This window comes from Dipteris shenzhenensis, chromosome 11, assembly GCF_047967505.1.
Source record: "Dipteris shenzhenensis isolate YYH24624 ecotype China chromosome 11, Dip_SZ_1.0, whole genome shotgun sequence".
NCBI lineage: Eukaryota > Viridiplantae > Streptophyta > Polypodiopsida > Gleicheniales > Dipteridaceae > Dipteris > Dipteris shenzhenensis.
Genome location: NC_141606.1, coordinates 14,549,614 through 14,576,420, shown reverse-complemented (window position 1 = coordinate 14,576,420; position 26,807 = coordinate 14,549,614). Strand labels below are relative to the sequence as shown.

The following is a 26,807-nucleotide window of genomic DNA, read 5'->3' as shown; positions in this document are numbered from 1 at the left end:
GAATTTATCTTGTGCCAGACTCAAGTACAGGTTGATGGTATTACAGGAAATGCACTCAGCCCCTATGTCAGGGCATACGGGTATCACAAAAACATATGAAAAAGTCAAGGAGAGCTTTATTTGGGATGGTTTGTGGCGAGATGTGGTTAAGTTTGTCAGTGAATGTTTGCCCTGCCAACAAAATAAAGTGGACAGCCGGTTACCCGCAGGCCTTCTGCAACCGCTACCCATTCCTGAAGGCAAATGGACTCACATTGCCATGGACTTCATTACAGGCTTGCCTTCTACAGATAAGGGTTGGGATAGCATATTTGTGGTGGTTGACAGGATGACTAAGCAGACCCATTTCATACCGACTAAAACTCGGTACTCTGCTTCACAGGTTGCCTGGCAATTCATTGAGTATGTGTTCAAGCACCATGGTTTTCCTCAGGAGATTGTCAGTGACAGGGATGCTAAATTTATGGGTCACTTTTGGCAGGAGTTATTCACTGCAGTTGGTACTTCCCTTGCGCCTAGTACTGCTTATCATCCACAGACGGATGGTCAATCAGAGAGGGTGAACAAGTGGGTGGAGGAGTATCTAAGGCATTACTGTCATGACACGCAGAAGTCTTGGGATGCCTTCCAGGGTTGCAGACTTGGCTGTGAAAAATCAGCAAGCAAGGAATGATTTGGAGAGTATGAATGCCCTTCTGCAGTTGGCTAAGAGGAATATGCAGGATGCCCAAGCCAAGCAGAAGAAGTATGCGGATGAACAAAGGAGGTACTTATCTTTTGAAGAAGGGGATTATGTGCATTTACGTCTCCATAAGAATCGATATTCCTCGCTGAAAGGTAATACCAACACAAAGCTTGCCCACAGGTATTATGGCCCCTACAAAATCATCCGCAAAGTTGGGCAGGTAGCATATCAGTTGGAACTACCCAGTACCTCTAAGATCCATAATGTTTTCCATGTATCCTTGCTGAAACCACATGTCGGACAGCATGTCCAGGTTCTTCCTGAGCTGCCTCCTATGGATGAAGAGGGCCACATAATCTATGTGCCGGAGCAAATCAAGGGCTTCAGAGATCATGTACTCAGGAACAAAGCCTACACAGAATACCTCATCAAATGGAAAGGTTTAATGGAAGATGAGAATTCTTGGCAACCTGAGAGCATTGTGCAGGACTACCCCTATCTCCTACAAAGCTGATCAGTTTCTGTTGTATCCTTCTCATCCAGGGCACCCTCTTGGAAATTTTGAGGGCAAAATTCTTTGGGAAGGGATGGCTGTAATGAAGGTGGGAAAAAGAAGGATTTTAAGGGGGAAATAGATGGGAGAATAGTAGGGGAAATGTGGGAACTGTGGGGGACTATATAAGTCAACCCAAAAGGATTGTAAGGGACTTTTTGATGTGACATCTAATCCTATCTACTCTCCCTTCCTCCTTCCTGCCTACGCTCACTCACTCTCTCTCTCCCTCTTTCCTACTCCCTCTCAACCTCTCCCTCTCTTCCTACCTCATTCTCTCTCTCCTACCCTTCCTCTCCCTCTTCCCCCCTCTCTTTCCTCTCCCACTTCTGCTCCTCTATTCCCTTTTTCCAAATCTGTCCCTACCCCCTTCTCTACAGCATGTTGGAACACTCGTGTGAGAACGTTTTTCTGGGATTACTAAGCTCCCTCCTGATAGTGCTTGTTTTTGCACACTTGGTAACATAGATGACCTGGTGATACCAGAGCTGCTTAGGATTGGGGACTTGTAATTTGTGGGTCATGTATTGTTCCTCATGCAAGAAATCATGTCATTGTCACTATTTCATCTTCTCTTGGCCAGTTGGGGATAATATTGTCATGATTTGAGTTCCTCATCTCTGTAAGTGACGTTCCAGAATCAGCATTTGTTATTATCGGTAGTGAGGCTTTGACAAAATATGGTTGCAGTTGTGACATATATGCCTCAAGATTTCCGTGGATCTCTCCTCAAACAGCAGCGTGAGCGATCTGAAAACAAGCGAAAGTTAGAAATTGATTCCCTCTTGAGCAGTGGGGGAAGCATTCATGATAAATATGCTCTTTTATGGAAGCAACAAATGGACAGGTAGGTGGAGAATCATGTTTACTAGAATGGACTTTCTTTATTTTCTTATCCTGCTTATACTGTGTATCTCATAGGCGGAGGCAACTTGCACAACTTGGTTCTGCCACTGGCGTATACAGAACCATAGTTAGGTACTTGGTAGGAGTACCCCAGGTATGTTTCTTTGATGCATTATTTGCTGCTAACATGGTCTCGTTGAATTGGAAAACACCAAGACTGTTACACTTTTGATTCCCTCGTAAAAGACATCATTACAATGTGCAGGTTTTACTTGATTTTGTCCGGCAGATCAATGATCATCATGGGTTGGTTTCCATACAACTTTCTATTAACACTTTGGTATTGTATCCATCTTCCAAAAAGAGATGATTAAAAGCATGGAGCAGAGCATATGGAAGAGTAAGAACTTGGCCATTGTGTTGACAGGCCTATGGAGGAACAGCGTAACCGATACGGTCCCGCCCTCTATGAGTTGACAACTTTAGCGGTGTCTATTAGAATCTTTTTATTGCTGTGGTGGAAATCATTCGACCATCGCTTAATGTAAGTATGCTGCCTCATTGTTAGCTACACTATTCTTTGAGTGTCTTTGTTGCTATTTGCCTTTTGTTTTTGGTTTTGTTATTTGTTTTTGTTGCTAGAAGAGTATGGTTGGTTAAGAACTGCTAAAAAAAGTTGAGTACCACTTTTTTGTATGAAGTTGAGTCTGATGCACGTTTCTTCCTTCACAACAATACTTTTTTCAAGTCACTTTTCAAGTGACTTGTCCTTCACAAGCAGTTATAGTGTGGACAAAGAGAGTGATGGTGAACATTCTGAATAGCCTTCTCCTTGAGTTCCAACCTTCAGCATGATTGAGTCACCCCTCACTTTGGAGCTTTGATGTAAAAGCATACACTTCACTAGCTTTGATGTAAAGGCATAACTTCAGTAGCTTTGGTTGAGAACTCGTTGCACAATTTGAATGGCTGCTGAAGACAGAATACATGACATTTCTCTTTTGAATTCTTAAATTAGTTAGGGGGAAAAAAATCAAGAGGACGACTTAGTGAAAATACTTGTAATTTATAATGAATGGTAATGAGCACATGTGTGGACTATTGCCTGTAAAAGCGTGTTATTCTTCTTGCCTCATCATATAGGCTTGCAATCAATCATACATATCTACGGTTGTGTATATAAAAAACTGTCTAAACTGTGAGAGCATCATGACCTTTAGCCTTGCGAATTCTACCGACTCATTCTCTCTTGCGATTCACATCTGAAATTGGCGTCAAATGCTGTCACTCCAATCTTGCTAGTGAAGCATGTCCTCTAGGCAACTGTGCCCAGGTTGCTGGTTCATGGTGAAGACATAGGATTTGACAACCTAACCAGCTCTCCTACAAGAACAAATGGCTCATGGTGAAGTTGTCTCTTGTCAGTGCTGAATATCATAACCTTGGTTTTGCCAAGGTTGACCTTCATGTTTGAGCTCTCACAAAAATCATGTAGTGTTTCCAAATGAATTCCTAGACCTTTTGCTGTCTCACCTAGGTCATCTACATGGAGTCGGATGGGGACAAGAGTATGCTATTGACGTCCATGTTCTCCACAAGGAAGCCAGCTCATCAACGCAGAGCTCAAAGAGGGTGGGGTATACAGGGCACGTCTGCTACACAGCAATGGTGCTACTCACCTCCTCAGGCTACCCTACGGGGTGCATACTCCGTCTATAGCTCTCTTGTATATGGCCACAATTACCCAAGTGACATCTTTTTTTTTTTTTGGGGGCAAAAAGGTGACTTCATTAAGTATGAATGAAAGCCGCAAGAGCAAGCTCAAATGTGAGAGTACATCATGACATGCATGAAAGAAAAAACAGCTCAAAAAGAGCTAACAAAAATCCAAGGTGGAGGCTGAAAATGCCACCTCAACCTCGAAATAGTCTTAGAGAAGAAAGGAGATCCTCTCCAAACTCGGAAAAAGGTCTCTCTCTTGGCTATAGCCACAATTACCCAAATGGCATCTTTTGCAATGCCAAGAGCTTGGACTATTGATATGAAGTGAGTTGGTAGGTGTCATACCTATTCTGTAATAAAGGGGGGTTTTAGTTGTGCAGGGTGTGGGCATGTTTCTTATCTTTTATGTGTGGTTGTTAACTAGGATGATGCAAGGTCCAAGTTTGTGATGTTTAAGGCTAGGTCATGACAAATGCATGCGCGTATGAATAGCTAGGGCTTATTGCAAAGGAGTTTGATGTTTTTCTATGATATTTCCACAGATTATTCTGTAGCATTGCTGTTAAGCTGTGAAACCATCATAACTGCTTTATAGTTTGGAAGTTGATGTCGATAAAGAAAGAAAGAAAGTCAGTCTCTTAAGGTCTTCGGAAGACCAAAAAGGGTCTATGAGACTAAAAGAAGATGATACATTGAATTGATGGGTGGAGCCACTAAACGGTCATCAACACCCAAGACGACTACAAAATCAAAAATCCATAATCTTGCCCATAACGGTGTCGGTACATAAAAGGAAAAACTCTCCGAGTGGAAGCCAGCGAGAGCATCAACCCTAGGAGGGGATCGTTGATGTGTGAGTGGAAGTCAGGGGCAAAAATCTTGTGATAGGGCCCTGGTGGCTGACGGCATGTGCAACTCGTTGAAGTCTCCTGGTTGTAGTGCTACGGTGAACGAGTGCCACCGCTCCCTGTGCTGTACGGCCTCATGAATGAAAGTTGCCAAACATTTCTGGTCTAGGTAGGATAGGAAGTTGGGTAGGGAGCTTTGATCTCCCGGAACTTGCACAGGGTACAGATGCGGCCCTCTCTTGGGTATGCCCTCCGCTCAACCGCTCTCTATACGGAGGCGTTGTGACGAGACCCAAAAGTGGCCAATTGAGATCCTCTGCATGTATCTTGGTGGATCGATAAAGCCCTTCTCCGAAATTCATAGGCAGTGGTCTCTGTAGAAGCTGAGCTTCATAAGGAGCTCATGGGGTGCCAGCCAAGTCCTGAATGTGTGTAACTGTATGAGATCCTCTCGCATGACTTTGTTCACCTCGTGATATGTGAGTGGGATAGAGGGGGCCTCAATGCTATACTGGAAGGGGGTAGCTTGTCTATATTGAGCCCAAGGCTCTCAAACCATCTGCAAGTACGTGCATACCAACACCTTTGATCACCCTCTGCTGCTACTAATAGTGTCATGGAGGAGCACAAAGCCAACCAAGGGAGCCTATGTCACCCTCTGGTGCAAGATCAATATTGCCGAATGTGGAAGAGATGCTTGGAATGTTGCATCGTGCTGTAGTGGGGATGCCCTGAACTCAGTCAGAACTATCTGATGGGAGACATAAGGCTTACTGTGGATCATGTGTGAAAGCATGAGACCCTGAAGTCTCTCAACTCGAGCCCCCTATGTCTCTGATGGATGAGGCCCCCAACAAGGGTTGCCATACACACCTGCGGGTCGAACCAGAGAGTCGAAGAGGAGAGACTTGGTTTGAGGGTTCTGGAAGTGAGCGAAAGCAGTGTTGCTCGAGCCGGAGAACAAGATCCTCAGGTAGGTATAGGATGCAACTACCTCCACTGGCAACCCATTCAAGGTAAAATGCTCTCTGTCCATGACTGCCGGGGATGTGTTGAAGATCATGACCTTGCTTTTACCAAGCTTGACCTTCAAGTCATGTGTCTCATAGAAAGTATGTAGTGCGTCTAGATGTCGCTGAAGCCCCTCTGTAGAGGAATATAGTAGGACCACATCATCTACATATAGAAGTATATGAAGTAAGGATCGGGCTAGAGAGAAACCGGTCTCAAGATCATCAATGTAGACGCTGAAAAAGGTCGCGATGATAATAGAGAACCTTGTTTGACTCCAATGGCCACCCTGGACCAATCTGAACCTTGCCCTAGACTCTCTCATAAAGTGCCACGATTGCCCAGATGATTGTATCCCAGCTTCTGTAAGCATCTAAGTTGGGCTCTTGGCACCGTGTCAAAAGCCTTGTAGAGATCCACAAAGCAACACTACACCCTTTGTCTCCGTGCCTTGGCCTCCTCGATGATCCTTTGAGCGTGAGTATATGGTCCATGGTCCCGTGATTTACTTGGAAACTTGCTTGCCCCATGACTCTGAATTCCTGAAGCTCTATGACTAGGCTAACTTCTGTGTTGAGTACTGATGCACAGATCTTCTCACAATGCACATGAATGCAAGTTGGATTGGAGTTTGCATGAGTGAGAATGTTGATAACTTAAAAGAGCAATAAGAGAAATTCATGGAATTGAGGAGCCAAGACGCCCCCCCCCCCCTTATCCAGGCTCTTTTATTGCCGAAATGGAGATACAAGACCAAGGTGCAAATGCACCTTACAAACTTTGCCTTAAGCTCTCTCTCTCTCGAACTCAGACACAACTGAAAAACAAGGGTCGGTCAAATTGAGCTTTATAAGGAATGAATCAATGCTGGAACTAGAGGGAACGGGACTCCTTGGGCACGACAATCCGCAAGGAAGATGCCTGTGTAATCCAAACTTCATCCAACATTAGTAGCATATTCTAGGTTTCTAGGAAAAGAAACCACAATGCGAAAATGAGAGTAGGAATTGCTGAAAACAAACAAAAACTCAGATATAAGCTCCTCTTTACTCCTTGCTCCTTTGAGGATGGAGCCCTTGGTGCAATTGCAGCCTCCCCTTGCTGAAAAGATCTGGATTCTGAGGCTAGAGAGAGGAAAAACTCAGAGAAGGGTGCTACAGTCTAGAGATAGAAGACCCTAGAGTGGAGTAATGGTCTAGAGAGAGAGTGCTTTGGCTGCTCCAAGGTAGGGGGCAGAGAAAAGGATGCTGCTGCTGATCCACAAGTGACAAGAGAAGGAGATTTCTGCAGAGAGAGAAGATGGCTGCTGTAGAGAGAGAGAACCTGGCAGAAGAGAGAGAAGATTGCTGCACCACCAAGAGGACCTGAGAAAAGGATGGCTGCACCAAGATGGGGAAGCGAGGAGGGCTGCTACACCAAGGAGGGAGGAGGGACATAAAAATGAGGGAGCGAGGGCCTTTTTTTATTGGTCCAGCCCACCCCCTTGCCCAAGTTGGCAAGTTTTTCCAGCCCACCGCTCCTTGGCTCACACCCAAATCCTTGAGACATTCTCTTGGATGGTTGCTAGGTTGGTCTACAATTTGTGCATTTGATTGGTCTCAAAGAGGGGTACTTAGGTGCGGTATGATTACGTGATGTCCTTTCTCAAAGAGAAGGCATCATAATGCCCATAAACCCAGACAAAAGGGTCCACCCTCAAATGCTAAAACTAGCCCCCATTTAACTGAAACTGCAGGAAAACTTTCATCTATTTTTAGAAAACATGCTATTAAAATTGAAATGTAAAAGAAAAATTACCAAGCAAGTGGATACAAGTTTGCTGAGGAGTGACATTCCCTTCGTCTTTCATTCTGTTGTCCTCACTTGAAATGCTTCCTCATAAGCATCCAAGATCATAGGGAATTTTTGAAACATAGCTCTGTCCATCCATTTTGCATCTGTGGATGGCTCTTTGTTAAATTTAAGGAGGTACATTTTTTGAGTCTTTCTGCGCCTTTCCGTGATGAAGTTATGGAAGATCAGCTGCTCCGGGATAAGAAGGATCTCATTGTGTTCAACTTCGGGCGGATCTTCAAGACTCGGCTCTTGAGGTGGGTCCCCAACATAGGGTTTGATTAAGCTGATATATATATATATATATATATATATATATATGAGAAGCATTTTGTATCTTCGAGTGAGGTGGAAGGCTCAACCGAATTGTGACGTTGTTGATCATCTTCTGTAACACTTGGAAAAGGCCATAATACCTAAAAGAAAGTTTGTGATAGATTCTTTTATGTCCGACCTTAGTTTTCAACTTGGCTTTCTCAAACTTCAAAAGCATCCATTGGCCTTCTTTGACTCCAAAATCCCTCTGTCTTGTATGGGCAGTAGCCTTTTGTTTTTCTTGGGCTTTCTGAATGGCTGAACGGACCGTGGTATAAGCAGGAGTCATAGTCTACAACGAATTGATCAGCAGCAAAGATTTTCTCTTTAGTTTGCATCAGAGGAGTTGGTAAGGATCTTCCATAAATAATCTCAAAAGGGGTCTTTCCAATGGAAGAATGAATGGTGTTATTTTAAGCAAACTCTACAATTGGGAGAATATTTTCCCAAATGGTTTACTGATCATGAACATAAATTTTAAGCAAATACAGAAGGGTGTTGTTGGTAACTTCTATTTTGCCATCATTTTCTGGATGGAAGGCCGAAGAAAAACTTAGAAGAGTTCCAAGTTTTTTTTTTCCCCAAAAAGATTACTTGATTAAGTATGAACGAAAAACACGAGCAAGCTCAAGTGCGGTAGTACATCATGACATGCATGAAAGAATAAACCAGCTCAGAAAGAGCTAACAAAAATCTAGGGTGGAGGCTGAAAGTGCCACCTCAACCCTGAAGGAGACTCTGAGAAGAAAGGAGATCCTCTCCAAACTCTGAAAAATATCCCTTCTAGCGGTAGTTGCTCTCGAAGATCCCTGCATGCTCGCCCATATGGGCATCAAAGTGTGTATAGTATTAGTCCATATACTGGCCATAGTTTGGGAAGGGTGAACTTGGGAACTCTCCATCGCCTCTGTACTTTTGGCCCTCCAAATATGCCAAGCTGAAATACTAGCCAGAATCTCCCAATATGTGTCTACGGAGGCATGAGCCGCTCTGAAAGGAGTGAAAGGAACATCCTGGAGGAAACATGACTGCACAAGATGTAGTTCCAAGATTTTCAAACAGAGCTTGCCAGAAGTTACTTGTACACTTAGAATCTCTATTTGAGACTATGGCTAAGGGCACCACATAACTGTGTAGCTTTAGGGGCTTTGAGGTTCTTTGTACAAGGAATAAAGTGGGCTTGTTTGCTGAAGCGATCCACGATTACCCAAATCATATCATTGCCTTGGTTGTCCTTGGAATTCCAGTTATGAACCCATAGTGATGTGTTCCCAAGGTCTTTCTGGAATGGGTAAAGGCTGTAGCAAACGTTTAAGTTTTCCTCTATCATGCTTGGCTTTTTGACATGGTAGACACGCTGAATAAAGGCAGTAGTGTCCTTTTTCATGTCATGCCCAATAAAAAAGTTTTTCCATGGCTGCAAATGTAGCCACAACACCCCTATGACCAGCATAAGGTGTTTTATGTTCCAGCACAAACAAGTATAAATTTCTAAGTTGGTAGGCAGGATGATACCTCTATCTGTGAGAAATCAACATCTCCCGCATATGAGTCTTTAAGGGCTGTCAGCTCATCATAGTAAGTGATTGAGATGTGATGGATCTTTGATCTACGGGAGAGAGCGTCCGCCACTGCATTTTCTTTACTTGGGGTGTACTGGATCTGAAAATGAAATGACTGCAGAAAGGTAGACCATTTCATCTAAGAGGCTGCTTTAGGAAATACTTGAGACTTTCATGATTGGTCTTAACTAGGAAATAGTGCTTCCAAAGGTTTAGAGCATCCCAGCACGGGCAAGGTCATTGTCAGTAGGGATGTTGTATTCGCTGAAAATGTGCCTTTACCTTGGCTGGAATGCAAAAAACAGCCAACTATTGATTCCTCATATGTCTTTGATACATTGTTGCCTCTCTTTCAGTCGCCCACAAATCCAATGCAGCTAGTGCAGAGTGTTGTGCCATACACTTCTACCAGTGCACATCCTCCACCAATAGCTCCTGCTCAGCCTGATATGCCTTCTGTTGATGATCATGCTATTGAGCAGGCAGTTGCACAGGAGCATGCTATGCCAAACCGCACTAGAGGTGCGCATAAATAGATGCATGGCAACTATTTGGCTGTAGCTTTGGTTGCTACTGCTTGCAATGAGGAACCATGTCACAAGGATGCCTTTGACAGCAAGGAATGGATGGATGCCATGAAGGATGAGCTTGAATCCATTCATGCAAACAACACTTGGGAGTTGTGTGACTTGCCAGCAGGCAAGCGTGCCATTGGCACAAAGTGGGTCTACAAGGTGAAAAGGAAAGCTGATGGCAGTGTTGACCGCCTCAAAGCCCGCTTGGTTGCAAAGGGATATGCATAGTAGCATGGCATTGACTTTGAGGAAACCTTTGCTCCCACCTCACGCATTACTACTATCAGGTATCTTATTGCTATGACATCTCATCAGCATTGGGAGGTTCATCAGCAGGACATCAAGACTACCTTTTTTCATGGTGATCTTCAGGAAGAGGTCTATGTCACTCAGCCACCTGGTTTTGAGCAATTAGGTTCTGAAAATATGGTTTGCCAGCTCAGAAAAGCCCTCTTTGGCTTGAAGTAGTCACCTCGGGCATGGTATGTGAAGATACATGCATTTTTGACAGTTAGTGGCTTTCAAAATAGCCCAACCAAGGCCACCAAGGCCACTCTTTATGTTCAAAAGAGTGCATCAGAATTTTTAATTCTAATTTTATATGTGGATGACATGCTTATGACTGGGCCAGATATGGAACAAATTGCAGATTTCCAGGCTGATTTACAGCAGTCTTTTGCCATGACAGATATGGGCCGGTTGCACTATTATTTGGGCATAGAGTTTGCATATGTTGAGGGAGGTATAATGATGAGTTAGTCCAAGTATATTGGACAGCTTCTTGATTGCTTCTAGTTCAAGGATTGCAAGCCAGTTTCTACTCGCTTTCGTTTCTCCTCAGAGGATGGAAGTCTGCCATTCGATGCATTCCTTTATCAGCAGGCTGTTGGTTGCCTCATATACCTTTGTCATACCTGGCCTGATCTTCAGTATGCCATTTCCCAGCTCAGCAGGTACATGCACAAGCCTAGTACGCAGCATTGGCAAGCAGTGAAGCGGGTCTTTCGATACTTGAAGGCCACGCAGCATTTGGGTTTATTCTATGGTTCAGAGGCCCCACTTGTTTTGCATGCATTCGCAGACGAAGACTGGGTAGGATGTTACGACACTAGGGTGTCACACAGCGGCAACTGTTTTATGCTTGGAGCTCCATGCATCTCTTGGTTCAGCAAGATGCAGCCTATAATTGCCACATCTAGTTGTGAGGCTAAGTATAGAGCAGCTTTCACAGCTATAGTAGAGTGTGATCGGCTTTGCAAGTTACTTGTAGATCTTGATATCATTCAGCCCGACTCTACTACGATCTACACCAACAGCCAAAGTGCTTTGGCGGTTGCTAGAAACCCAGTGTTTCATGCGCGCACAAAGCATATTGAAGTCCACTATCACTATGTTCAAGAGCTACTGTCTGGTGGAGACATCCAGTTGTCCTATGTTCCCACCGAGGACAACTTGGCAGAGCTTTTCACGAAAGCTTTACCGCGGCTCAAGTTTGAGGCATTTCGACATGCTCTACACTTGGCTCCTTTTGTTACGTGAGGGATCACTTTGTACATATCATAGGTTGCTATATCCCTCTGGGACGAATATGTGCAACCATGATGTAGTTTCCAGGTATACTTGAGATATTTTCAGGATATTTCAGCCATACCATGGAGAGGGGTTTGTTAGCACTTAGCCTTGGTATGAGCCTTGTAGGTTAGGGCAACTCTATGAGTTGACTTCTTTGGTCAACCATATGGTTGACTTGGGGGCCATATAGGCCACCCTTTGTATTTTCCTCTTATCCATTTGAGCAATACTTTGTTTTGCTCCACCTTGTTCCGCACTCCACTCCCGTTGCATTGCTTCTTGCACCCAACAACCTTTTCTTCACTCTTTTGAAAGCCCCATGTGCTTCCTAGGCCTCTCCTTGATCTTTTGGGGCTATCCCCAAGTTCTGATCCATTTCAAGAGAAATTAAATTGTGAGTAGCTCCATTATCTAGCAGAAAAAGAGCAGATTTTTCCGTTACCTGACCCTATGTTTTGAGTAAACTATGGGTACCAATGTCACCTTCTTTTTGTGGGTTAGCTTCCATGTTGTTCACCACTGGAGCCTTCTTGCTTTGGGTTGTCTCTTTATTGTTGTTGTTGGGGCTGGTTTTGGCACCTTAGGGCATTCATAGAAGTTGTGGCCTCGTTCGCCACACTTGAAGCATGTACTTTTGCCTTTGCTGAGGGGAGAGGAAACTGAAGGGTTTCTCAAACTTTTTTGGAGGAGGCTGGCTCGTCCCCTTTTGATCCTTTGGAAGGTCTCTTTTCTTCCGCTCCTTCGAAAATTCTCTCCGGAACTTGGGCTTGTCTTTGGAGCTGCGTTTGTTGTTGAAGAGCATCTTCTTCTCCACCTTCAAAGCCACATTGATGGTGTCCTCCAAAGAAGTAGGAGCATTGATATCTACCTCATTTTGAATGGTATACCTTAACCTAGCAAAGAACTTCTGAATGCTTGTACTTTTTACCGAATGCTTGAACTTTCAACAAAATATCCCAAAAGAAAGCAACATACTCACTAACTTTCTCTTCTTGTCATTGATGGAGTATGCTCCATTGGACCATCACGTCCCTCTTGAACTCTTTAGGCAAGAAGTGCTGTAATAGCTGCTTCTTGAAGCGCTTCCAGGTGTTGGCCTCTTGTTTAGTACTTGCCACGGCTGCCCACCAAAGTGAAGCATGGTCCTGTAGATGCAAGGCCGCAAATCTGAGTTTGGCCTTCTCTTCATAGTCATCCCCTCCGTAGAAGTACTTGAGATCTCGGATCCATGCTAGCAAGCCTTTGGGCTGATCTTCTCCCTTGTACTTGTTGAACTTGAATAGCTTATCTCCAAGGAGTAACTTCATATTTAGCATATCTTCGTCTCCTTGTGTGCCCTGTAGGAGATGGACTTTAGAGCCACTTGAGGGAAGGCAGAGGATGACTTACCCTCCCTTTTGGAGTTGTGAATGTCCGCACGGCCTCTTCCTTGGGATTGGGGCTTTGGTTCGTGGGTTACTCTCTAGGACTTGCATTTGTTGAACTATATTGGACAAGAGAGAACTCAATTCATGGAGACTAGGAGGAGGATCAGGACCAAGGATTGCCATGATGGCAGATTTGACTCAATGGAGAACAAGAAAGGACTTAACAAGGAAAAACATGGAGTACGGGACCACAACCTAAGCTATGATACCAATGAAACCACTCTGTGCTTTTCAACAGTTCAGATAGAGGGTTTTAAAGACTGTTTTTATAGAATTCTCACAATGCATATGGATGCAAGCTGGATTGGAGTTTGCATGAATGAGAATGCTTGCATTTCTTGATACCTTTAAAGAGCAATAAGAGAAATTCAATGATTGCACTTGAGTTCAAATGGAGGCAACCTTACAAACTTTGACCTAAGCTCTTGAGAGGCTCTTGAGAGAGAGAGGACTCAGACACAACTGAAAAAAAAGGGATGCTCAAATCGAGCTTTATACAAGGAATGACTCAATGCTGGAACTAGAGGGGAACGGACTCCTTGGGTACCACAATCTGAAAGGAAGATGCCTGTGTAATCCAAACTTCATCCGACATTAGTAGCATATTCTAGATTTCTAGGAAAAGAAATCACAATGCGAAAATGAGAGTAGGAATTGCTGAAAACAAACAAAAACTCAGATACAAGATCCTCTTTAATCCTTGCTCCTTTGAGAGAGAACCCTTGTTGCAATTGCAGCCTCCCCTTGCTGAAAAGACCTGGGATTCTGTGGCTAGAGAGAGGAAAAAATCAGGGAAGGGTGCTGCAGTCTAGAGAGAGAAGACCCTAGAGTGGAGTAATGGTCTAGAGAGAGAGTGTTTTGGCTGCTCCAAGGTAAGGGGCAGAGAAAGGGATGCTGCTGCTGATTTACAAGTGACAAGAGAAGGAGATTTCTGGAGAGAGAGAGAGAGAGTTGAGACTGTAGAGAGAGAAGATGGCTGCTGTAGAGAGGGGAATATTGGCAGAAGGGAGAGAAGACTGCTGCACCACCAAGAGGGCCTGAGAAGAGGCTGGCTGCACCAAGATGGGGAAGGGAGGAGGGCTGCTGCACCAAGGAGGGAGGAGGGACAGAAAATGGACGTGGGATTTGTGTGGAATGAGGGGAGGAGGGCCTTCTTTATAGGCCCAGCCCACCCCCTTGCCCAAGTTGGCAAGTTCTGCCAGCCCACCAAGTGGTGGGTGAGCGCCCAAACATGTCATCTTGCATGCTTACCGTGCCCCCCCCCTCCCCCCCCGCCCCCTATGCATGGCTAAGTGGCTTGGCCTTGCTGCCAACTCAGCCTGCATGTGTCATCCTGTCACGTGTCACCTGAAAACCCTAAAATTTCAAAGTGGTTAGAATTGAATTTTGACTTCACCAATGGGTTCTTGGCTAGTAGTCCTACACATTGACCTATTCTAAAGTCATGTTTGAGCTTAATTGACCTCAGTTAAGAGGTTTATTTGTTATCGTCTATCTTGTATCTCCATGCCTCTTGGCATGCTTCCTGGCTCACACCCAAAGCCCTGAGGCATTCTCTTGGATGGTTGCTAGGTCGGTCTACAATTTTTTGCATTTGATTGGTCCTAAAGATGGGTACTCAAGTGGGGTGTGATTTCCTGACGTCCTTTCTCAAAGAGAAGGCATCACTCTTGTGTGTCACTAATGCCCATAACCCGAGGCAAGGGGTCCACCCTCAAATGCTAGATCTATCCCCCATGATCTAACTGAAACTGCAGGAAAACTTTCATGTACTTTTACAAAAGATGCTATTAAAGTTGAAATATAAAAGAAAAATTACCAAGCAAGTGGATACAAGTTTGCTGAGGAGTGACAGTCTTGGACATAACATGCCCAATCATATAATGGTCCTGTAGTTTTGGCACTCATGGGATCTCCTTCCCAGTCCTCTTCGTTCCGATGGACGAAGGCTTGCTTCCTCCGGCGAACTAGGCGGTGGTACTCACATATCGTCTCTGCCTCTCCCGAAAGATGATGCTTGGTTTCGAATCAGAGTTGTCAGCGTAAGGCCTTACACTCCTCGTTGTACCAGATGTTGTCACAGCTTTGATGTAGTTGTCTGGAGTGTGAGCATCACATGTATGTGGGCAGTAAATGCAACCTTATATCTTAAGGTCTTTTCTTGGCTAGGACTAGGTTAAAGAGTTTGCAAGCTCTGTTTGTATTTTCAGGAGAGTTTCTCCCAAGCATCCAGATTTGTCTTGAGGATCATTCTGAGTCTTTGTGGATGTTTGGCTGCAGGTGCGCTGATGAATTCATCTCGCTTGTTGAAAAATCTGTAAAGGCTTACACACTAGAATTGAGACACTTTTTGAATTTCCTTGGGTGAGCTGCTTTTTGCAAACTCTAGTTGTTGCTCTGCATTTTCAATCTAGAAAGATCCTTCGTATTTTCCCCGTTTGTGCTACAGCTTTTGCCATTCTAGTCTCACTACTTTGTGATTTGGAGAATTTTGTTTTCAGGGATGTCTTTGAAAAATCACCTTTTCTCATAACAGCAGAGGAAGCAAGAAGTGTAGAGGGATTGTGAGTATTTTATGCCATAACTGTATGTGTAATGTTTTTTGAACCTGGTTTTATAAGAAAAGCGCGTATGCTTTGGTTGATATCAAGAATCTAATGGTCATCTATCTGACCATGTTAGTAGGGTTATACAACCCATGATAAGCTTCATTGCATTTGTTTTCTAAGCAAGTGTATAGTTAGGATGCAGGTGTGGCCTTATGGTCCACAAGGAATGCATTACATGCTGCATACTTGTGAACGTATGACATTTCTTTGTGCTTTTGAACCTGGAAATGGTACATTCAAATGCTGTTGAGGTGGAAAGAAGTTCAAGTCTGGTGTGACTTATTTCAAAAAATAATTCAATCTATTATTATTGGTGGGCCAATGAAAATCTGTGCTGTGTCATGGTGTTTACGCGCTACAGTGATTGCATTGCAGAGTCCCTATGTGTAACTTATGGCATATTTCACTCCTCTAATTCTGTTTTGTTTACATTGTCATAGTTGTCAAGGGATTTGCGGATGATCCTGGTGAAATAAGTGCATTACAATGGACAATATTTAGAGCCAAGGATAAGGCAGGGTTTTGAGAAGATCAAGGAGAGCTTGTGTAGGTGGTGATGCCCTTAAGAGGCTTAGGTTGGTATCCTTTATTGTTACACAGTAGGCAGTGCCAAACACTGGCCTAAAGGGGAGCAAGTTCTATAAGGTTTGTCAAGGTTTTAGTTTCTTGAGCTACAGATTTATACTCTCGTGTGCCAGCTTTTTTAAAAAAAAGGAGAGGGCAAATTTGAGACTTTATGTGCTAGACTTTTAGATTTGGAAATTGGGAGAGACCTTTTGAGCTACAATTTACCTTTGCAGTCCTACCCTTTCTGCATATAAGCCACTTATTTTTCCCTAGTGCACATGGAGCCACATTTTACCTTTGGACTCCAGTCTCCTACCTTTCTGCATATAAGGAACTAACAGTTTTCTCATGTACATGGTCCATCTCACATCATGTAAAATTACAGGTGAGCAAAAGAGTTCTAGTTGCTATGACCTCTAAATAGCGTCAGGTAATTCACTTTATGATGTAAGGGTAAGGTGGGTGTGCCAATTGTGTTAGTAACAATTAATTGATGAAGCACTACGTTAATTAATCCCAACACAATCACGCTTGATATACAAACATCATAATACACAATACGTCCAATTGCAACAACAGTCATACTAGTGATGAACTGCCCACAATTCCAACATATTTCAACAACAGTCATACTAGTGATGAACTGCCCACAATTCCAACAAAATATGGATACATCCCTAGCAAGAAAAATATTTATGGAAAATATTTTTGTAACAAGGTTAATCCAAACCCTAGGTTAGATTACATCCTATTCCAGGATCTTAGGTTAGCCTGATCTTTGACCCTATACAGTCTAGACTTTGTTAGGCCCTAGTAAGCCTAATTATGGATATAACATTCTCCCACCTTTAAAATAGATTCATGTTGGCATAAATCAGGTTAGGAAAACTGATCAATGATTCTCAAACTATATTTCTCAGCTTGAATCAGATTCCAATAGTAGCATCTTTAATGCGCTGTCTGTAATCAAACTTGGAAGCTATATAATTACAATACAAGTTAAATTGAGAAGTATTCGTTTAGAATCCTCTGAGTAAACTAATAAAGTAATTATGGCTCATTTACTCAATTCTCATTCGAGGATTGAGTAGGCAATATTCAACATCGTGTTGAATATCCTGATTATGATTCATTTAAGACATTTTTGTTATCAAACACTATTAGTGTTGTAGTCTTTTCAGGTCATACCATAGTTTACTAAACTATGCTTCCTTTCAGATCCAGATTCACTGAAGTATCTGTCCAAACCTTAAAATCCACGAGGAAGAATTGGTCTAGTATGCGGTGCATTTGGAAACCGATTACTAAACTCTTACTAACTTTTTTAACAGAGCTAAATAAAACAATAATGACAACTTACATTCATGACTATTTAGTAGAGCATGTCTATTCACAAGACTCCTTGCCAAAATCCATCTTGGACTTGTGCATCTATTGCTAGATCCTAGAAAATATTTCCAGGCTTTCTCTTCTCTTTTCCCATAAAATAATACTAGGAAAGTACACAATCAATATAGCATGGCCATGAGAGAGAGGTACGGGTGCAGACTCCTTAAGTACTTCTCAGTGCTCACATGAGATTCACTCAATACATATTTCTGGTATGAGTATACTTGTTTATGAGGCTTATTCTCAAAAGAGTAAGCTTAGCCATATCCAAGTCCACCAAGTTTACTTACACGAAAGTAAACTCTTTTATTCTCTGTAAATATTGGCTCCAGCATGTATTCAACATGTGAGATTAGAATATTATCTGGGAAGCCATCCCTAACTTGGATCTAGAATCTATCCTTGCATTTACAAAGCATAGGAGAGTAAACCCTCATCTAATTGTGACCAGACATACTAATGCAAGGTTACTTGTATCTTATAATACACATGCCAACGCTAGGCAGAGCATATAGTATGTGCTCCATAGTTCAAATAGGATTGATACCCAACATTCATTCACCTGGTTCTCAGTCCAAAGCATCAGAGGAGGAGTTTCCGTCAATTTAACTGAGGCTACAGTGAATCCACACTCCAAAGCACCAACTTCAATGGAGTTCGTCACCAAAATGACATAAGCACGTGACCTTAGAGACCAATAAAATCTGAGTTTTCAACTAAGTGGTTTATTCCCAAGGATTTCTTGATCAGTGGGTTATCCACATCGCCAAAGTGATGCAAGCAGCCAAGTGCATGGCTGACCTATGAATATCCGGGGAGACCAGGTAGTTGCAAAACTAGACTTTAACCTGCTATCTGAAAGATGGTACAAGTACTACTTAACTCAACCAAAGTATGAAAGAGTACCAGACTTTTAAATTTAACATATATAAAACCTTTAATTAGAAGTCTCCAATGGACATGGAAGAAAAGATTTAATATGGAATGTTTGTGGACAAAATATAGCAATGATACATTTTGCATCCTCTTCTCCTACCAAAAAGGAAATAGATCCATCTTTCTGATAAAAATTACCCACTTATGGGCTTACAGTTTGAATCCAGATTATCATCCTCGGAGTATAAGCCAATGAGTAAATTGTGCTTCAGATACAGTAATCTCATCCTCGATCTCAATCAAGCAGTGATCTAAGGATGGTGTAGTATTGCTTCCACAAACTGCCATAATCCCCACTGGAAAGGAGTGATTAGAATGTGTCCAATGATCACCGTTTCAGGTCTGAAAGGAAGCTGAAATGGATGGAGGCAATCAGCTGATCAACAACAGCTTCAGAAGCAAGAAACACTAGCTGAACTGAAGCAAAATCAGCAGCAGATGCTTTGTGCAATAGCTGTGAATTGAAGTCATGAACAAACTCCAGAATTTTGGACAGTAGGTGCCGACCGAAGCTGCTGCGGGTCTAAACAGACTGATTTTTTGGGTAGAAGCTGCTACAGGTATGCACATTTCGAGGCAGTAAATGCATGTAGAGGATGCTGACAGGAGAACCGTTCTAGGAGAACCGTTCTGTGGGCAGTGGCTGGTGCAAATCTGGGTGGGTACTTCCTATTGAAGCCAGAAGAAGTCAGATCCTCCCAATTGCTTCCAGAAAGCCTCTCCAAGTTCAACGTGGGGTAGGAGAGAGTAGGTGTGTATAACTAATGCATACACGACGCATATACGCACATGCACACTAGAGTGAATTGGTACATGAACTAAAAAGTTCCATGCACACTTGGCACATTTATATGAATGGTTTTCCAGCCATACAAGAGCATTTAAGCACTCCATGCAAACTCAGCATCCTGCATCTGCATCCGCATGCATGACATGCAAAAGCACAGTATTCGAAGTACACTTTAATAATTATACCTGCACCAAAACAGGCCAGGACACTGCAATTGTCCCTTGTCCTGCATGCATGTATGCCCTTGTTACCCAAATCACACATCCAGAAGCAGGCAAACTTCCTTCCAGCAGATTTCTGCAATTTCGCCTTCCTCACAGTCTGTGGTGACTTGTGTCAAGCAAGCCCCACCAGCCTAACTTTAGGCCTCATGCATCAAGTACCTTACTTTACTAAAAGCCACTGTTTAGCTCTACTAACCTTGGAATAGCCATGTCTTTTTTAGACTAGCCCAATCCACCGGGTCTAACTCTGATCCAATCTCAAACAACCTTAGGTTCATCCAAACCCTTGGTTAGACTATGCCATATCTCTAGATCCAGTACTAGATCTTAGATTAGCCTGGAATTGGACCCTAGATAGTGCAGTCTTCGTCAGGCCTTTGTTAGGCCCTACTTAGCCTAATTATGGACATAAAAAAGATGAAGGAGAATGACAGGGATTAGAAGATAACAGGCAAAGGAAGGGGGATAGGGGAGTATTGGAACCAATGTGAGTTCCTTTGGCTTGGAAGAAGCACCTAGAATGGGTGGAAGGAGGCGGTGGACGAGAAGAAGGTAGGAGTTGGGTAGACAAAACAAGAATTGGGTGGTAGATTTTTGGATGACCCATGCTTGCAAGGGGACAACACCAAGGAGCAGTCTGGATGAAGAGAGGGAGGTAGAGAGTGCAGAGCAGACGGGTGGGCTGAGGCTGAGAGGAAGGAGGAAAAACTGGTGACAGAAGGGAGGGTGTAAAGGCAAGAAGGGGCTGCAGGGAGCTCCTGCATGTCAGAGTTCCCAACCAAAAGATGTTTCTCCTTAGTGCAAAAGCCCTTGTAAACGTATTATTGAACCCTCTCTCCTAGAGAGTAACTGAGCTTCCTGCTTGTAAGAGGTACTAGGCACTAGGCTCTAGCTAGACACTCCTGTAGCAAGCAAAATCTTTCATATCTTAGGATTAAGCCAGCAAGACATAAACAAAACATACAATTCACGTGCAATTCAACATAAATGACATATGTGGATACTACATCTGAAGATTGAAACTGTGAAGGGCATTCAAATTTCTAGTCATGTTAAGCCTCGAGTCAATCAAGGAGGCACTTTGGGCATAGATCTGGCTGTAGGAGTAGATGGATACCTAGGATAACTTTTAGAATGCCGTTGCCTTAAACACATAGGTCTCCTTCTCTTGCAGCCTGGAGTGAACAGCCAGGACCCTATCCCATGCAGCTTCTATAGCCTTGTAACATCCAGCAGTTTGACCTCTTGACATGTAGAAGCTCTCTTTTCGTATGGGGAGAGTTGAGTCGGTGACCCCTTTCATGGTTCGTTAGTGTGGTTGAACAAAATTCAAAAGACTTCTGAAGTTGAGTAGCTATAGTGTTCACTGCTTGCCTGTGATATAGCTGAGTGTGTTGTATCGAATCACAGATTTAACATTAAATCTTTGGGTCAGGCCTAACTTGAAGGTAAGATATTGTTTCAGCTAAGTTGGGCCCTTTGTTGGTGGCATGCATCTTATTTCACACTAAGTCAGCCCTTTTTGCTGATGAAGTGTCCGTATTTGATTTCTGCAGAGTAAGAAGATCCGTAGATTGATGGTCTTTTTATTGTGTATTGTGGCCATAAAAAATTCACCTAATGAATGTGTCATGTGCTTTGACTTTTTAACACCATTTAACCCTTGTAATATGATTTAAAATCCTTTTGCAGTCACCAAGTTGATGATTTCAAAGAGACTATTCTTGCAGCAGGGAAAACCCATGAGGTAAGTCTTAGTAACACACAATATCGTTTGTAAAACATCTTGGGTATCAGCTAAGTGGTGCCCTGTGCAGGTACTTTTGACAGTGGATTCCGAAGGGTCCCTTGTGGCTTGGGACTTTGAATTGACTGCTGGAAAGGTATAAGATGTTTCAGGAAATACAATTGTTTATACGAATTTTTTTGTTAGTTGATGTATATTGGAGGGTTTCCCACTGTTTGTACACCAGAACTACTTCCATCATTAGATGATAGAAGCTGCGGCTTACACGATTCTGTGATGTCGGGCATTCAACATATTAAAGAGACACAACTTGAACAACCTCCTCAAGCAACACCTAATTGAATTGGCTCATGCCCTCAAGGAAGTACTAGAGTATCAGAAGACGGGTCTTGGAAATCGCATGTAATCTAATTAGACCAACCCCAGGCTCATAGGAGTTGATTATTTAGCCTTTGATGCAAGTCTAGCTGCTGATTTTTGTGAATTTCTATAACCTTTTGTAGGATTTATAGCAAGTATCATACTAGCTGTAGTTGTAACTCAGATTTGATCTTTACGCTGTCCCATAGATCCTGTAGGGTCTTTAAGTACATTACTTTGATTTTTTTGCTGTCCTGCAGATTTTGTTAGGTGTTTAGTGGACCTTAATTCGATATTTAGTGGTCCTATAGATCTTGTTGGGTCTCCGTGATAATTCATAGAGCCTTTTCATGTCATTTCTTCATGCAATTAATAGAGCAATGGGTCACGGGCACAAATAGCAGAGATATTGACTTCTTCATAGGAGAAGATGTGATCGGAGGATGCTGAGATCAAGGCCTTGACTTTCACGCATGCAAGGTTATGAGGAGAGGAGACACAGGTCCTGCGAGTACCTGTCCCATTTGGGGCACCATTATTGCGGCATCTCGATGCCAGGCTGCATCATGTCGCCTACAAGTACGTCTCATGGAGGGGAGCTGACGATGCCAGTGATAGATCTCGGACATGTTCTAGAAACAGGTGGCTGAAGTCTCTATCAGAGGCCAAAAAACTCAGCTAATAGAGCAGGCTGAAACTGAAGTCTTGTGCTTTCTTCAACCTCCTACCACGAAGATACTGTCACAATTTGGGGTAGGAAACTGGATCTTGGGGGTCAACAAGATCTAGAATTCAATGCGGATGCAGCAGCTTGAAAAAAGAGCAAAGATTATTGGTTCCGGAAATTAGATCCTACTCACAGGTATAACCCATAGTAATCTCATTCAATCCTCGTAAGACTCAGCATTATTGCCTAGATTCACCAAGGCTCACCCCCAAGGCCTTTATGAAAGCAATTAGGAACTGAAGGGTATAAAGTTCCCTGTATGTCGGGTGCAGAAACCCAGTGGATGTACTGAGCATCCCAATCTCGTCAGGCATGCTGCTAGGAGGGTGACCTGGTAAATAATTATCAAGTCATAAGGACTTGGACAACCCTGTGGGTTGTGATGAAATAGCCCCATGTAGTGGAGTCCACCTCATGCACTAGCTCCCATCATCCTGTCAACGTAATGGGACTGGCTGTACACATAGAAAGTGTCATTGTGGCAGACCTTTTGTAGAAACGTGCCACTACCATGCTAAGATGGTAAGGTATCATGATGTAAGAACCATGGATAAAGTGATTATTGAACTAATGAAGACCAACCCATTGGATTTGTACAAGATGTCCGGATGGAAGTGCAAGTCCTGTAAGAAAAACTCACACAAAATACTCACACATGTGATCAGTAAGTATGTGCACAAGAAATAATACATGAATAAATATAAGCGTGTGTGTTACACTTCTTCCGTCGCTATAGCAGTTGTCCTGAACTGAAACCACTAAGCAAAGGTACTCAAATGAACTGCTTTCTCCTCATAAAGCTGAGTCAAATAGGCAGAAACCGTTGGTCTACCCAATTTGCAGTGGTAGTAGGGTAGTTCGGAATTTTTTAAAGATATTTGTGCTCAAACCATTCTCTTCTCGTATGCTTATCTTGACGTGTTCAGGTATGACAACCTCATGCTCATCAACAACTTCGGAGTGAACCTCAATAAAAGATGTGGATGCAGGTCCCTCATAATGCTTCAGCAAATTGACGTGAAAAGCATTATGAATCTTTCAATGATGAGGAAGACGCCATCAGAACAAGAACAAGAAAAAACTTCATTGATCCTGTGTTCAACTTGGAAAGGACCATAACAATGAAAAACAAGCCCTACATAAATGATAGGTTATTCCTCTTCGATTTTAAGCTTGATTTGTTGAATCTCAACAAAATTTTATCACCTTCTTTATACTCAGCTACCCTCTGTCACTTATTAGTGGAATGAAGTGAGCTTGCTTACTAAACCTATTGCCCATATCATGTCATGTCGTTGGGGAGATCGTGGAAAACCTGTGACGAAGCCTATTGCAAGGTGCTTCGGGAATTGGCAATGGCTGTAGTAAGCCTTGTGGTTTTGTTTGATCATACTTGGCCTTTTGCTAACATGATGCCACATAGCAAAAAACATCCTTCCGAATGTGAGGCCAATAAAAGATTAGGGAAAGAAGGTAGGAGAAGGCAGAGGGTGAGTGAATTCGAAGTTGAAGTGAGGCATTAGGTGTGAGAGAGAGTGAGGTGTAGCTCGGAAGGGCTAGAGAACGATTGCAGGGGAGTGAGATTGCAGGAGAGAAGGGCTCGTAGGAGTGAAGATATGGCTGATCATTGGTAAACGATGGGCTGAGGCGGAGCTTCGGTTGAACCTAGGTACGGTCGGACTGAGCAGAGACCAGGAGAGTGCCATAGGTTGGAGCAGGTCGTTGGAGCAGTTCGCAGCCAAGGGGTGAGTCGTGGGGTGCGCCATGGGTGGGAGCAGGTCGTAGGCAAGGCTGTGCTAATTCGGGGGGGTCTGGATGCTAAAAAAAGCACCACCCCTCCAACTTAGGAGGGTGGGCTTTTTTGAAAGCTGAGCTCTCTAAGAGTTGCGACCACCTATTCTAGAGCATAGCGCAGCAGCAGCTCCTCCCCTTATCATGACCCGTGCGCAAGTCTCTACCCCTCTACGCCCCTCTTGACGATTCCACTCTCAGGTACCGCCTGTTGCAGATTTTCGTACAGGCCAGCAAGGAGCTCGGCTCCTGGATTGATAGCCTCCGCCAGCCCCTTCTTTTGACCAGCCTCCTAGTTTCGAGCCCTCCTGTCCCTTCTCTTCTCTCAGCCTATTTTCTTGATCAGTTCGATTCAGTTATGGCTGATTCTGTAGACCCCGAGCTTGCGATGGGAGACCAGGATATGAACTACCATGCGGAGGATGACGAGGGTTTCTACGATGATCTGATTACGAAGAAAGCCTTTAGTGAATTCACCACTGCTCTTGATGGAAAGTTTGAGCGGGTTAATACGAATCAAACGGAGTTGACACAGCAACTCCAAGGGATTCAGACTACAATCACACTTTTGACTAGCATTGTTCAGGCGCTCATGCATGTGGATGCCATGGCCTCAGTGTTAGGTCCGAACATCATTCCAGATCCTTTTCTCGGAGATCAGAAGTCTTGTACCAAGGAGGTTGTTGACACTTGGTTGCACAAGTGGTAAGTACACTTCCAGTTTCACCCTTACCCAGAGGACAAGAAAATACAGCTTGCAGCAGGGTTTATGTCAGGAAAGGCTTTATTGTGGTGGAAGGAACACCAACCCAAGCCTGCAACATGGATAGAATTCGAAGGGGTCTTCAGGAAGGAGTTTCCGAAGGAGGAGGAAGATTACGATATCGTAGGCAAGCTCAAAGCCCTTGATATGTCGAAGCTGAATCTGACTTTTGAGGTTTATTTTTAGAGGTTTTGGGATTTACAGACTAGAGCTACAAAGATGGATCCAGCGACCTTGTTAGGTTTCTTTGTGGATGGTTTGCCTGACTCGTACAAGTTACAGATCAAGAACAAGTGTACCACTTTGCAAGAGGCCATGAATTACGCGTGCAACTATGATAATACCATGGCCAGCGCAAAGGGAACCACAGTTGTCGACACGGGTGGGAAGAACAAGAGGAAGTTCTTCTAGTCTATCACCGGTACCGGGGAGTCGAAGTCTTTAGACAACGCCTCCAAGAAACATTCGATTGAGGTGAAGAATGGTCATGCCCGTTTCCTTTGTACCTTGAAAAGGACGTTGCTTCATATGCGAGGAGCGGGGCCACACTAGGAATGATTGTCCTAAGCGCAAGAACCAGAAGCAAGCGCCGGGACCGAAGCTCCATGTGGGTCCAAGTACCAAAGCTAAGGGAGCTAATCAAGTTTCGATGAGAGGTATTTTTGTAAATGTCATTACCTGCCTACTTTCTTGTAATTGCACTTTTAATAATTCGTTATTTGGTTCCCATGATCTTTTCCGAGTTTATGGAGAAGTTAGGGACCAAAGAGTTCACATTCTCTTTGACTCGGGCAGCTCTCACAACTTTGTTAATTACAAACTTGTGCAGAAGATGGGGCTGTCCATGATACCTAGTGATCACACCTACGAGATGCAGCTTTCAGTTGGGAATCAGTTTTGGGATCGCAAGATTGAAGCGCTTTCTATCCGGAGACTACACAGTGGCTCTTACATGCTATGTCATGCACTTGGAGCATGTGGACTTGTTAATCGGAATAGAGTGGTTTAAAACCCACGATATTCGGATTGGATGGAAGGAACATACTCTTTCTTTTTTGGTTAAGGACACCCAATTTTGTATTCAGTGTGATGATATTCCATCTTCTCAGGGACCTATTGTATCTGCGATGCAGCTTCGGAATATATTAAACACTTCTCATTATGATGTGTATCAGTGTGTTTTGATTCCGCTTTCTTCATTTGTTGTCTCTGTTAATAACAAGAATGATTTAAGTGTGTTTGAACACCGTGAATTGAGAACGTTGTTAGATGATTTCATAGATGTATTCCCTGCTCAACTGCCGGAAGGTTTGCCTTCAGAATGGGCAGTAGACCATCGCATAGATTTAGTCCCTGGGGCTCAACCTATTAGTGTTTCACCTTATAGGATGAGCCAGCTTGAGGAGGATGAGTTAGCTTCACAGCTATAGGATTATCTGAATATGGGCTATATTCGCCCAAGTAAATCACCTTGGGGAGCACCTGTCCTCCTAAGAAAGAAGAAAGATACTTCGTGGAGAATGTGTATAGATTATAAACGATTGAATAAAGTGACAATTAAGAATCGATACCCTCTTCCTCGTTCTGATGATTTGATAGACTGTTTGGCCGGAGCGAAGTATTTCACTAAGATTGATTTGCGTACGGGTTATCATCAAATTTGTATCTATGCTAAACACATAGATAGAACCGCAATGGCCACTACGAGTTTCTCGTATTACCTTTTGGTTTGACCAATGCTCCTGCCACCTTCCAGCAAATGATGAACGATTTGTTCCGAGATTTTTTGGGCAAATTCGTTGTCATGTTCTTAGATGACATCTTGGTATATAGCCGAACGCTAGAGGATCACATAGGACACCTCCGGATTGTCTTAGTTATTCTAAGACAGCATAAGCTTTATTCCAAGAGGAGTAAATGTGACTTCTTTATGAAGGAGATCATTTACTTAGGAC

At 43.3% G+C, this 26,807-nt stretch overlaps 1 protein-coding gene across 1 annotated transcript in view; it reads left to right on the top strand.

Moving 5' to 3' along the window:
- Positions 1-26,807, top strand: part of LOC147896653 (uncharacterized) — a 56,388-nt gene that overhangs the window by 14,355 nt on the left and 15,226 nt on the right. Inside the window, exons 4-11 of the mRNA XM_087381761.1 lie at positions 1,929-2,085; positions 2,160-2,238; positions 2,350-2,390; positions 2,512-2,628; positions 15,230-15,313; positions 15,451-15,513; positions 21,157-21,211; positions 21,282-21,347. Coding sequence (XP_087237887.1) covers positions 1,929-2,085; positions 2,160-2,238; positions 2,350-2,390; positions 2,512-2,628; positions 15,230-15,313; positions 15,451-15,513; positions 21,157-21,211; positions 21,282-21,347 — 662 coding nt within the window. The remainder of the gene's footprint in view (positions 1-1,928; positions 2,086-2,159; positions 2,239-2,349; positions 2,391-2,511; positions 2,629-15,229; positions 15,314-15,450; positions 15,514-21,156; positions 21,212-21,281; positions 21,348-26,807) is intronic.